We start from the raw sequence: 14,208 nt of genomic DNA, 5'->3' as shown, positions 1-14,208 counted from the left end.
CACGCAACAAAATTCAGGGTGCCATTGACTCATAAAGGTCAGGGGAGGTGGAGGAGGTTGGGCTTCACCAGTTAGTATTTCAAATTCTGTGAGACACTTCCATTAGCAGCTAGCTCCAAAACCCCCGCTCAGCAGGCTGAAGAAGCATGTTGGGCTCCTGAACCCCTCCACCAATGACTGCATACAGTAATCTTTTATTCTTGAAACCCTTTTAGTTCTTGCAGTACTTAGATGCTGTAGGCAACAGTTATTTGTGAGAGGAATTATACCAATTCCAAGTATTATCTCATACTGGAATGGTTTGTTTTGCCTCTGCCTGCCCTGGGAAGCACACTCAGGGAGAAAAATGAGAGAAGTTGAAGTCCATAGAAGACAAAAGTTAAATGTTAATTAAACTTTTAGATACAGTTTACTTTATATTTTGGTTTATTTATTATTTTTTTTTAATTTTTATTTATTTATGATAGGCACACAGTGAGAGAGAGAGGCAGAGACACAGGCAGAGAGAGAAGCAGGCTCCATGCACCGGGAGCCTGACGTGGGATTCGATCCCAGGTTTCCAGGATCGCGCACCGGGCCAAAGGCAGGCGGTAAACTGCTGCGCCACCCAGGGATCCCTATATTTTGGTTTAAATCAAATTTAAAATCTGATAAGACTTTATGTCTTGTAGATTTTGTGTTTATATTTTATGGGGCCCACTTGTATAATAAATGTCATGTATCTGATTGGATATTTGCCTTTGTGGCATTACCAGTCATGTCTTTTCTTGGATACTGAGTCATAGAATTATATACTCTTAGACTCTTCAGATGGAAAGGATTTAGAGATTGTTTAATTTCACTGGGTAGCAGGTATAGTAGCACCTTTGCCTGGGTAGTATTCACCTAGCTTCAGCTTTGGTAAAGAATGTGTCTTCCTTTGATATTGTTTCTTGGGAAAATAATGCACTTTCTAGCAAGAGAGTATTGAGAAAAATAGGACAGTACTGGATTCTAACCTATCATGTTACTCTTTGTATAGAATGGACTTGGGAAAATGCCAGAAAACCTACAGGTAGTTTGGAGATAGGAGCATGGGCTAGAAGCTAGACACCTCATCCATGCTCTGTGACCTACAGCAGGTGACTTTATATGAACTTGGTGACTACACCGGTGATCTAGAAGTGCTTGGGCCTGCCATTCAGGACCTGTTATTCCCTAGGAAGAGCTTAGGCACTGTCTGCATTATTTCCCCTTTTTGATGCCTAGGCCATACCACTGCTTTTCTGATATATAAAAGTGTAGGGTTTTAGTTTAGACAACATTTTAAATGCCTTCACTTGTTGAATTAAAGATGAGTTTTTAAGTTTTCATTTGGAATTTTATTTTGCACTAGTTCAGGCTGTTAATCACATGGTTACGTGTATGTCTAACTTGTGGTTTTGTTTTGTTTTTTTTAATCTTTTTTAGGATTTTATTTATTTACTCATGAGAGGCACAGAGAGAGAGAGAAAGGCAGAGACACAGGCAGAGGGAGAAGCAGGCTCCATGCTGGGAACCTGACGTGGGACTCGATCCCAGGTCTCCAGGATCACACCCTGGGCCTAAGGCAGTGCTAAACCGCTGCGCCACCCGGGCTGCCCTATGGCTAACTTGTGTACGGATTCTAATTCAAACTTCTATGATGAAGAGCCTGCCTATTTTTTTTTTTTTTAATTTCCAATTTTTTTTTTTTAAAGATTTGTTTATTTACTTATTCAGAGAGAGCGAAAGAGAGGCAGAGACACAGGCAGAGAGAGAAGCAGGCTCCATGCAGGGAGCCCGACGTGGGACTCGATCCTGGGTCTCCAGAATCACACCCCGGGCTGCAGGCGGCGCTAAACCGCTGTGCCACCGGGGCTGCCCTAATTTCCAATTTTTAATGAGTCAGTACCTTTGTAAAAATATCATAACAGTGTCAGATTGCTATAAAAGTTTTTAAATGCTTATCTCAGTTTGGGTGCTTATCTTGCTGTGGACCAGGACCAGTCTGCGAACCACCATTTAAATAACACTTGTCTAGAAAACATTTGAGAAGCTACTGCCAGGAAGAAAAGCAAATAGAATTATTTTGTAAAAACACTGTTAAACCATTAATGATTTACTGTGCTGCCTTAGTTGCCATGATGTGACTGAGAATAGACCACCCTGAAGAGGAATAGATTGATGCTAGTGCTGGGCTGCTCTGTCTCCTTCTTTTAGGGATGTCCCACTCCAGAATAGCAGCCACCTCACCAGCCGGGTCATTTCTGTTTCACACCTGGCCTGACACCAATGACAAGTTGCTGTTTAATCAGGTGCCTCTATTGCTGCTTCTCTCCCCTTCTGGTCTTAGGGGTCCATAGCTGTACGTGATTTCCCTCCCCATGATCAAAAGATTCTTATTCTGCTCTTTTTGGGGACCTATCTGGTGTAGCCCTCCTTGCCTGGGTGCCTCTCAGAACCCTATATGCCCTGTCCCTGGAGTGTTCAGCTAAATATTCTAGCACTCATTTATTCTTACTCCAATAAATGGGTATTTTTAGAAAGTGTGATAAGAATTGTATCCCTCTGGATCAAGCTTATCACACCCTTTGAAATATCCTTACAAGATCATGTGGTTTCCAGGAACACTGAGTTCTTGTCTGCTTTTGCTGGTACTTGAGTGGTCTTTCTTTCTCAGGGCTTAGAATTTGAACTGAAGAGAAACATGCATGCATTTATGAGCTCAAATGTTAGTTTGCCAGGGAACTTTCATGGATGCATTTTTTGTGCTACCCTTCAGGGAAGCAGGGTGGGGTAGTTTAAGTGTTAGCTCAGAGACCAGATACACCTGAATTGAGCTGGGCCCTGCCCTTCACCAGCTGCTTGACTTTGGGGAAACTGGTTAATCTTTTTGAGCCTCTGTAAAATGGGAATAATAGTAGAGCAAATCTCATAGGATTAACTGAGAGGTTTGGCACATAATATATGCTAAACAAATAGTAGCTGCTTTTAGTATTAGTATCATCATTTCTAGTTCTATTTTCTATCTCTAATAAATGCTAAAATGTGACAACATACTTAAATCAGGGTTTCCCAGCCTCAGCACTCTTGACAGCTTGGCTGGATAATTCTTGCCATGGGGACTGTCCTGCACATTGTAGAATGTTTAGCAGCATCCTTGATTACCCACTCAATGCCAGTAGCACCCTACCCTCTAGTGTGACAATCAAAAATGTCTCCATTCATTGCTAGATGTCCCTACAGGGGCAAAATTGTCCCAGGTTGAGACCCACTGGTTTAAATAAATGAGTATATTGTGTTTTCTAAGATTAAATAGAATTTTGTCCATTTGGAATAGTTTAGAATTTCTCAAAAAATTTTGCCTGAGCATGATAGGCCATTTGGATTTTTTTTTTTAAATCACTTTGTGCATTATTATGTACAACCTTAAAAAGCTCTTGAATTAATTATATAAGCCAAAGCACTGGTTTGGACAGAGTGGAGTGGCTGGTGCCCACCGTCCCTGGTCCTCATGACAGACTCTTTTTTGGCAGCGTACTGTAAGAACTCTGTGGATGGCCTCTGGTACTGCTTTGATGACAGTGATGTGCAACAGCTATCAGAAGATGAGGTTTGCACACAGACAGCATACATCCTTTTCTACCAGAGGCGGACAGCTATTCCATCATGGTCAGCCAATAGCTCAGTGGCAGGTAAGACCAACTTCTTCTTTGGCAGTTTTTTCTAGAACAGAAGATTATAATTAATGGTCCAGAGAACTTCTCCACAAGGTCTCATTACTCTTTTGGGTTGATCAGATAAATTCTCATATTTGCATTTAATCTAGAAACCAAAATGATTGCAGTCAAGGAAATAGGAGTGGAATCCACAAACCAGCAGAGTTCCCATGGAAGCCGGGAGAGCCTGTCTCAAAATGAGGTTGCCATGTTTGCTTGTGGAATGAGTGAATGAAAAAAAGCAGTATAGCATGCTATTCTAAAAGCAAGAAGGAATGAAACTTGGCTTTGCCATGTTTTGGTTGGATCATCTGGGAGCACGGCCCATCCAAGCCACATATTTAATCATCTATAATGTTGGAGTACTAATAATACCTGCCTTATGGGGCCATTCTGTGCATCAGATTAGGTCAGTGTATGTTAGAGCCTTTTAGAAAAGGTATGGCACCATTAGAAATGTTTTTTTTTTTTTCCCCTGTGAAGTCGGACTGTTTTGTTACAAGGGTTGAAGGCTATAGTCCTATTAGATGGGCTGGGTAGCTGGATAGGGTCTAGTCTCGATGTAGCCACAGATAGTCCAGACAAGGCGATGCATGCTTCTTAATGCAGAATTTAAGAGACTGTGGCTGAGGACAGGGATATGGTAATGTGGGATCACATAAGAGAGTATTTACCCTGGATCCCCTAGAAGCTTGCGAGGAGTGGGTTTGAAGCTACTGAAAAGGAAGCACTGCTGAAGCAGAGTGACCCTCTGCTGGAGTCAAGCCCCACTCAGTATACCTGCCTTTCTATAGCCACTCACTCCGTTAAGACAGTGAGCACTCCAGTGCTCTGTGCTTTCCCCCAGTGCTTTCCAGAGCCTGAGATATGCTTGGAAACTGCACCCTCTTGAGGTCTACTTGAGTCGTGTTCTCCATTTCAAGAGCATTTTCTGTTGCTCCAGAATATATTTCAGGGCATCCCTGGAATGGACTTACAGGTTGGCAGATAGCCTGGGTGTGTGCATGTATTTTGTATATTAATATTGTGAAAATGACTTAATGATTCCACAAAGCAGTGAGACTAAGAAGATAACGGAGCACTGCTGCTTTTGTTTGCTCTGTGTCAGAATTTTTCCTGTGTGTGCTTAGAGCAGTGCCCGGCAGTAGGTACTTAAAAAATATTTGTACAACTAGTATGAATGATTCTGTTGTCATCACTTTAAGACTTGCACTTTGCATTATGAAGTGTCCATGCCTATACTTGGATTTTGTTACTATAAACATGTGTGAGAGTCTGCCCTCCTTCTCATCTGAATGGGATATTCAAGCAGGCACAGCGTGGGGTCTAGGAGTGAGTTATACTGACATTGGCCACCTCCCAGCTTGGTAGCAGCACTTTCCTGAGAGTGTGTGCCAAGCAGCTGGCCCAGGATTCTGGCCTGACCTCAGTGCCTGCTTCCTTTTCCTACAGGCTCCACGAGTTCCTCCTTGTGTGAACATTGGGTGAGCCGGCTCCCGGGGAGCAAGCAAGCCAGTGTGACCTCCGCAGCTTCCTCCAGACGCACCTCCCTGGCCTCATTGTCTGAGTCGGTGGAGATGGCCGGGGAGAGGAGTGAAGATGATGGTGGGTATGGGTTATGTAACACATTTCCAAAATGGTGTCTCACAGACATGGCACAGGGTCCCTCGTACTTAGAAACTAAGCCCCAAGAAGACTGCAGGAGAAGGTAAAAGAGCTGCGTAGCTGTGCATTACAATCATAAGTGCCATTTTCTATAAACGGGGTCATTCGCTTTTCCTCTGTGACCTCTAGGAAGACTTTCTCCTACTTCATTATTTTCCGTTTCTAAGGTCTAGTGTGGAGGCTGGGGCTTTAACTCTGTGCAAAAATGTGTATTCGTTTCTTTGAAAGTGCTTTTCAGAGTCACTAAAATCTGTAAGGGGACTCTGCAAGGTGGTGATTTGCTCAGGGCCACCTGGCAAGGAGGAGTCACTGTGTTGACTCCACTCTGCTTTGGGGCTTCCTGACTCGTCTCCCCTTTCCACCGTGGTTTCCTTTAGAGGAATTTGTATCGTGTTCTTTTGAGTACAGAAGCACCTACAACAAAAACTCTTGCCTCTGCATAAAGATAGTTTTTAAGAATTCTGAAGATTGTCACATGGCAAAAACTTGGGAAATATGATACAAATAGAACTGTGTTTTTGTTGTGTTTTTTACCTTTCCTTACCACATGAGTAATAGCAGCAGAACCCATGGTTCTGACAGGAACCCCAGGTGGTGCTGGAAGGATCAGGCAGTCCAGGCAGTGAGGCAGGGAGTAGGTGAGAGTGAGCTCAGCTTCTCTAACGAGGACGGTGACTCATCTCCCAACAAGTCTCCTTCTGCGGCTAACATGTCAGTTGCTGTAATCTGCGTCTGGTGACGGTTGATTGTAAGAACTCGAAGTGGAGGGAAACAGCAGGAGCCTGGAAGGGGCCGCCTGGCCCTGGAGGTCTGTGTCCTTGCAGCTCCACGCCTGCTCTCGCTTCTGGCTTTTTGCCTCTGCATTTGTAAGTTAACAAGAGTACTTAGCTGGAATTGCTAAGCTCCTGGCATTTTATGGAAAACTGGCCAGTGAATCTTTGCTTGTTTAAGTAGAGGTTTTTCTCAATGCAGCCTTTAAATTTAGAATTCACTGTTGTGTTAACAGTAAGCTGGTTTGCCCTTGGTCTGTTTTTAGACAGAGTAGTTGGTGAAATCAGGATCCTCTTAAGCATCATCATCACAGTGGTACTGGGTGGTGCCCACAGAATAGAGTCTGTCTCTGAGGATCTTATCTGGACAGTTTTATAAATACCACAGCTACAGGGCCAAGTATGTATGGAATTGAATTTAGAATATTTTCTTTGGAAGGAAGTTTTAAGCTACTCAAAATAGAAGTGTATAGTTCTAATTATGAACTTTTTCTTCAGAAGTTTGAAATCACTCAGGATAAGAGTGTATCATCTCTGGTTCTTTCCACCAGTCTGCTGTTATAGGCCGTAATTACAGGCCAACCTGTATGTGGCATTGAGTCAAGGACAAGAGTTTGTGGTTCTGGTATTAACTCTGCCTCTGATTTTGTGTAATCTCGAGCCCACTACTTGACTTCCGTGGGCCCTGCTGGTTCTTAGTTGAAGAAGCCAGATCAGTAGCTCACATTTACTGAGCGTCTGTGAAGTGCCAGGTGGGCACAGGACTTTTAGGACTTTATTTAGTTCTTAGAGCAGCCCTGTAAATTAGAGCAAGGGTCAGCAAATGACAGCCTATGGGCCAAATTTGGCCCCCACCTTTATTTGTAAATAAGGTTTTATTAGAACACAACCACATACACCCGTTTGTGTATGTCTTCTGTGGTGTCACTTCATGCTGCAGTGACAGAGTTGAGTGGTTGGTCCACGAAGCCTAGAGTATTAACTGTCTGGGCCCTTAAGTCTCTCAATTCCTGATGTACAGCAAGAAGGTAAAGGGACCGTTTGCCGATCCCTGAGTTAGAATGTCCCTATTTTATAGATAGGGGAACTGGGTCCAGAAAAGTTGAAGTCATGTGGCTGCTCCTTGACTCCAGATGTGCTGGCTCTGAAGGTCACGCTCCTGTCATTCCAGGCTTGCCTTCCTCCCTTCTTCAGTTATCTTAAGGTGTTGCTGGGACATGTTTTCAGTTTAACTTAATGCTATTTTCTCTGCTACATTCAGGCGGTTTCTCCACTCGGCCATTCGTGAGAAGTGTCCAGCGTCAGAGCTTGTCATCCAGATCTTCTGTCACCAGCCCCTTGGCCGTTAATGACAATTGCATTAGACCTTCTTGGTCCCTGTCCGCTAAGCTGCAGATGCGCTCCAATTCTCCCTCCCGGTTCTCAGGGGACTCTCCGATCCACACCTCTGCCTCCACCTTGGAGAAGATTGGGGAGGCAGTGGATGACAAAGTCTCCATCTCCTGCTTTGGCAGCTTGCGGAACCTTTCCAGCAGTTACCAGGAACCAAGTGATAGTCACAGCCGACGTGAGCACAAGGCTGTGGGTCGGGCCCCTCTGGCTGTCATGGAAGGTGTGTTCAGAGATGAATCAGACACCCGCAAATTGAACTCCAGTGTTGTAGACACACAGAGCAAAAACTCAGCACAAGGGGATCGTGTGCCCCCCATCTCCGATCCATTTGATAACAATAACCAGATTGCTTATGTGGATCAGAGTGATTCTGTAGACAGCTCTCCAGTCAAAGAGGTGAAACCCACAAGCCACCCGGGCTCCCTCACAAAGAAACCAGACAGCACAGCCAAGAGATCCCCCAGTTCCAAAGGCGCTTCTGAACCAGATAGAAGCTTGCGGAAGGGGAGACCAGTCTTGGCAAGCCAGGAATCATCTCTTTCAAGTACATCCCCTTCTTCTCCTGTTCCTGTAAAAGTTTCTGTAAAGCCCTCCCGCTCCCGAAGCAAAGCAGATTCTTCTTCCAGGGCCAGTGGACGGCATTCCTCCCCTGCCCCTGGCCAGTCCAGAAAGGAGTCCTCCCCCAAACCCCAGGACTCCGTGTCATCTCCTTCGCCCCAGCGGCAAAAGTCTTCTTCCTCCCTCACCTACACCGCTTCCTCTACATCTGCCAAAAAAGCTTCGGGCCCTGCTGCAAGGGGCCCCTTCCCTCCTGGGAAGAGCAGGACTTCAGACCGGAGCTTGAGTAGAGAGGGCTCCAGGCAAAGCCTTGCTTCGGATAGAGCCAGCGTTACCTCTAGCTCTAAACCCAACTCCCCCCGGGTGAGCCAGGCCAGGGCAGGGGAGGGCCGCGGGGATGGAAAGCATGTCAGGAGCTCCTCCATGGCCAGCCTGCGTTCCCCCAGCACGAGCATGAAGGCTGGTCTCAAGAGGGACAGCAAGTCGGAGGACAAGGGGCTGTCTTTCTTCAAGTCAGCCTTGAGACAGAAGGAAACCCGGCGGTCAACTGACCTTGGCAAAACAACCTTGCTCTCCAAGAAGGTTGCTGGGAGCTCTGTCAAGCTGGCTGGTAAGAGTGGCATGGACGACAAGGCAGAGAAAGGCTACCAGTCTCCAGGTGCCCAGCAGCCAAATGCAAGTACAGTTGGAAAAGAGCAATTTGTCTCTAAGGACCCTACTTCTGCTAAACATTCCCTGCTGTCTGCTCGTAAATCCAAGTCTTCCCAGCTAGATTCTGGAGTGCCCTCGTCTCCTGGTGGCAGGCAGTCTGCTGAGAAATCCTCAAAAAAGTTATCTTCTAGCATGCAAACCTCTGCACGGCCTTCTCAAAAACCTCAGTGATGTTTCTGCAATCCAAGTGTTTTATCTGTAAAGATGTTTATTTATTTAGAACCCTTTCCCTCCCACCAAAGCCCTCTATGCTTTTGTTTTGTATGTTTTGGGTCATGTGCCTGGTGTGCGTGTGTGTGCGTGCGCGAGTGTATGTGTGTGTAGAATTCAACTGCAGATTGTTAAAAGCGTCGCCTTATTCTGCCATTGAACCAAATAACAGCCATAGGCAAAGCATTGATACAAGCTAACTGGAATAATGTAGATGAGACCCTGGGCGGTCCCTTTAGCAATTGTACATACTTCTTTCTAGAGAACTCTAATGACTTTTGTTGGACACTAGGGTTTGGAAATCTGTGAACCAGTTAAGCTGTCATTAGTGTGTGCTGTAGAAGGATTGGGTTATTTGACTTGGGTTTCATCTGAGCAGGATTTGTCCTCACAGCTGATTGTCGTGTGGCACCAGGAGCTCTAAAAACTGTGACACTAACAGTGAAACCAACAAACCGAGAGAAGACTTTGCTTTCTGCACTTTGGCCCCATCTACCAGTCTCTGTAAAGGGCAATATTTTAACACTAATGTTTCTCAGGTATATACTCAGCTAGTCTAGAGTGGATGCGCATCAGTAAAAGGGTTAATGAAGGAGGTGGCCTGTGGGGTGACTGTCATTTCTCTGACTGCCACAGATAGAAATTTCTAGAGGTAGGAAAGAAGTCTTTCATACCTTCATGTCTGCACAGATGTATGTATCATAAGCTGTCTTGATTCTTAGGATATGTCCTAAGAGGTGGCACATTTGGACAGCCAGAGAGCCAGTCACTAGTTCATTTTGTTTTTCTTCTAAATTTGCTACACTAAGGCCTTTGGGATTTTGAAATGCAGTAGAGCAGTTAACACATTTGAAAGATTCCTGGAAAAAAATGGATTCTGAACTGGATGCATGAATCTGTACCATTTTCCTTCTCTGGTGTTGCCTTTTTCTGTGTTAGAAGCTGAAAGCTCCATGCTGCCTTGCGTGCACATGCCTGTGTTTCTTGTAACTTGGAGAAGAAAGAAGTTGCCTAATGCCAAAAGTCAGTTAGTTGATGGCGTGTTGAAGCAATGTGTGACACAGTATTACGTGTGCACTTCTGATCCTGCCTGCCTGTCAGTCAAAGTTGTAGATTGCTTTTCAGTAAGTCATTTTTTTCTTTGTGCTTAAGATTTCATCTCTTAACCAGAACTCAAAAGTAGGAGTGGGGCATGTTCCATCTGGCATTGTCAGTGCAAATTACATTTCTTGTTTAGAAAACAAGGGAACCTCACAGAATCTCACAGATAAGCAAGATATGTAGTTTTTCAAGCTTTCTAGAGGTATCCTGGCTATTTATAGCCTTTTTTTCCCCCATTTTTATATTTTTTTAAAATGTCGAGAGTCATGGTCCTGATTCTCTTTGAATTGCATTTGTCACTTTGCCATGAAGTATAGCATGCTAAGTTTATATGCTTTTAAATATTAACTTTTTAAAAAAAAAATTAAAGCCTTCCAATTCTTCCTGAACTCTTGGTGCACAGATCCATTTATAACCTTCCTTTTCAGTATTGCTGTGTGTGAAGTAGTTAGAACACATGCACATGAATAGTTATGAATTCTGCACTGCCTTTTTTTTTCTCTCCCCCCCCCCCCCCCCCCCCGTACCTCTTGGGAAGTATTTCCCATAGGTTTCTAACTTTATTTTGCTGCTATTTTGAGCATTAGCAGGTAACTTGCAAGTCTGGAAGCCATTTATGTTGAGGATAGCTAGAATTTTAGACCCTTGCAATATTTAAGACTTAGCTCCTCAGCCTTGTGAAAGCTACCATAGTGCTCCATGAAGTTCATTGAACGTGAGCCTGTTGCCCTGTGCGCTTGGTCCTATACTCACCCCTTCACTAGGTGTCCCTGATTCACTGCACAGGCGTCTGGTTTCCCAAAGCAGCATTCCTCTCCTCTGCTGTAGTGTGACTGTGTAAGACCGGTTGCCATCAGTGTTGTTCCTGCCTCTGCGGGGACACTGACAGCCCCATCAGTGTTTGGCCACTGCTAGTTTTTCAGTGTCACTTTTATTTCCTGGAAAAGATACACCAAGTATGGGATCGTCAGTACCAGGAATCGAATGTTTGTCTGATTGGAGCTTCTTGTCTTTCTTTGAAATAAGTGAATATCCTGTGAACTCTATCTGAAGCTCTGCAATAGCCTTGGAATTGAGTTTGACTACAAAAAGGATTTTAATAACACCTTTCTCTAGGGCTACTATCAGTTAAGCATTAGTAGATTGTAGTTTAATTTTCATAGTGGCAAATATTTTTATTCTCGAGTCCTCCAGGAATGGATTTTCCATTATATCTAGTGTTTTAAGCAAAAAACAATTCTCCAAATGTCTTTAATTTTCCATGGGATCTAGAAATAAAATTTAAGCATCTGTAAACTATATGTCTATGGAGTTTAGTCCCCTTTTTTGGATATAAATGAAAAAAATCAGGAAGTGTGGCATTGTCTAGGCATCTTTAAGCTGTTTCATTTCTGGGCTTGGTAAATAATAAAAATTACATCCCTAGCTACAGGTACAACCTTTAAGCCACAGAAAAGGATATTTGCCCAAAAGTTTGGAGATGCTCTTTGAGGTGTGGAAGATCTTATTGGAAAATTATTACTTGGTTCAATTCAGTTGTTTGGTAGGCAAGTTAGTTGTTTGGTAGGGACTTGGTGTTTGCTTTGTTTTTTATTTTCCCAGTGATGTTTGGCACATTGAGCATATCTATGCTTTGAGGTTAAAAATTATCTGCTAAGGATGGTGGGCCTGGGTTTCTGGTTGACAACTAGGTGGGTCTGAGTAGAGCAGTCATTTCCTGGTAGGCACAGAATAATCCCTGACAGTAGTGCTGTTCTGTATTGTTTTTTGCTTTTAAAAAACTTTTTATTTTTGATTTATTTTCCTGTGAACATCCAGTGCACTGAGATTATGTCATTCCTTCAGACAGCCCTGCACCTTGCCTCTGTAATCCCTTATATAATGTGGAAGCACAAAGAAACCGTTAAGCTCACTTCATCTCAAGATCACCTCCCAGCCCTTATGGTTTCCCATCCTAAAAGCAGCCTAACTGAAAAGAATACCTTGCTGGACCAATAGAAACGGACGTGGGAATATTTGTGGTCTGGTAAAATATTGTAATTTGATATGAGGCTGCCCTCAACCCTTGTAATCATTCTTTCCTCATTCATTGATTCATTCATTGATTCATTCATTGATTCATTCATTCATTCTGCAAACGTTCGTTGAGGGCCTGCTTTGCTCGTAAAGGCGAGCAGAAAGCATCAGGAATTTGCTGTAGCCGAGGAGCCCTGGGAGCGCAGCTGATGAGCCAAGGGATGCTTGTGATACCCCAAATGGAGTGACGGTCCCCGACCCCCGAACAAAGAGAGCAAGTGGATTCTGGTGAACTGGCCAAGGCCTGTGGTCCTCTTGAGCAAGTCTCTCCTGTTCCGGAAACCAAAAGTGCCCTTCTTCATCTTTGGAGACATTTTACTCTTACATCTACTTTTTCAGACTGAGCTGTCTCTGCTACTTAGGGGTTGAAAATCCATTACAAAGTCACTTTCCATTAGAATTTGGTCATCCATGTTTGTATGAAACAGATATGGGGATGGGGGGGCGGGGGACAAATTGCCATCCCTCTAAAGAAACTATCATGGAAAAAACTAGGGACAGTATGTAAAGGAAGCAGCAGTGGCAGCCTTGAGGAAAAATGGAACAGAGAAGAGCTGTGAACAGAGCTCACTTATTTCAAATAAATGTGTTTTTAAAAATAGATTGACATATGATGTTACATTTCATTCTGACAAATTACCCAACAGCTAAAGTTGTTGTTTCCTACATAGGTTATCAGAATTATTGAATGTCAAGATAATTAGTGTTTCTGGGTTGGATTTTTGAGATAGTTACAGAAATCATAAGCACAGTTTCAATAAAACATATTCTGTGAGGTGTGTTGAACTTGTATTATTTGGAAGTAAGAGCAAAATTTGCTGACAAATCAGTGCCTATATCATAAACATAAAGTAGCTGTTACTGTGCAGACTGGTCATCTTTACTTTCATAAAGGGTACATTATTGTTAAACTTCACTACATTTTTGGGAGGGAAATCCTATGCTTTCTTTAAATGAACACTTAGTATTTCACACTGCCTTTTTTTTTTTTTTAATTTTTTTATTTATTTATGATAGTCACACAGAGAGAAAGAGAGAGAGGTAGATACACGGGCAGAGGGAGAAGCAGGCTCCATGCACCAGGAGCCCGATGTGGGATTCGATCCTGGGTCTCCAGGATCGCGCCCTGGACCAAAGGCAGGCGCCAAACCGCTGCGCCACCCAGGGATCCCTCACACTGCCTTTTAATCAACTTTCATAGTGTTTGTTTTGCAGCTGCAATTTGAGCATGACCAGTCATTTTTTCCCCCAAGTAATGAAAATAATTTTGCATGGCCTCCGTCTAACCCAGAAAGCATGTTCTTACAACCTATGCAAACAACTAATAAAAAATACGCTAAATGTAAATTTTTAAAAAGGCAATTCTTGGATTATGGAGCTCTATTTTTGAATTTGTAATTTTTTACATGTGGCTTAATCATCAGTACCGAAAAGCATGAATGTGTTTTCTTGTTTTGCTTTGCACATGTTTCTCTTTGCTGATTTTTTTTTTTTTTGATTGTTGGCAAGATTGTATGTAAAATAAGTATTTTGCAAGCAGGAGTGGAATTGGATATGTTGAACACACACGGGTTTATATACTGTATTTAGCCTGAAGACTTTCCTAAAGTATTTTGTTCTAAAAATAACCTGCCATTTTTTATAGATTTTAATTTTTTATATCTTCTAGGGTTCTATCGTGGTCACAAGAAGAGAATGTGGCTTCTAATAGTGCTAACAATTTTAAAATGCTTTTGTAGAGACTTAAAGGTGTTTTGGAAAGCTTTGGAGCTTCCCAATCACTGGTCACAATTAAGACTAAGCTCATGGAATTTATGGTAGCATTCTACAGTGGATTAGGTTATAGATCTATTTCACATGCATTTAAAACTGTTATTTCCCAATTTTGGAGGGAAAGGAGATCCACTGCAGGCTTAGGAGGCTTTTCCAAGTCTCATACACATACTCTCCACAGGATTCTGTTAGGCCTCTTCTGAATGACTTGTCTGAGATTCTGATACTCAGCA

The 14,208-nt window shown here is 43.2% G+C and overlaps 1 protein-coding gene across 3 annotated transcripts in view; it reads left to right on the top strand.

Moving 5' to 3' along the window:
- USP31 (ubiquitin specific peptidase 31) overlaps window positions 1-12,977 on the top strand; it is a 68,656-nt gene extending 55,679 nt beyond the window's left edge. For 2 of the 3 annotated variants that reach the window (XM_077906990.1, XM_077906991.1), the window contains exons 14-16: window positions 3,537-3,695; window positions 5,172-5,324; window positions 7,416-12,977. In XM_077906990.1, the coding sequence (XP_077763116.1) occupies window positions 3,537-3,695; window positions 5,172-5,324; window positions 7,416-8,986 (1,883 nt within the window). In that variant the 3' untranslated portion in view covers window positions 8,987-12,977. Of the gene's footprint in view, window positions 1-3,536; window positions 3,696-3,829; window positions 3,922-5,171; window positions 5,325-7,415 lie in introns of all 3 variants that reach the window. The other variant, XR_013385082.1, reaches the window with a different exon arrangement.
- The last annotated feature ends 1,231 nt before the right edge of the window (window positions 12,978-14,208 follow it).

This window comes from Canis aureus, chromosome 8 (assembly GCF_053574225.1).
Source record: "Canis aureus isolate CA01 chromosome 8, VMU_Caureus_v.1.0, whole genome shotgun sequence".
Lineage (NCBI taxonomy): Eukaryota > Metazoa > Chordata > Mammalia > Carnivora > Canidae > Canis > Canis aureus.
The sequence above is the reverse complement of the archived record's forward strand: the minus strand, read 5'-3'. Positions and strand labels throughout refer to the sequence as shown.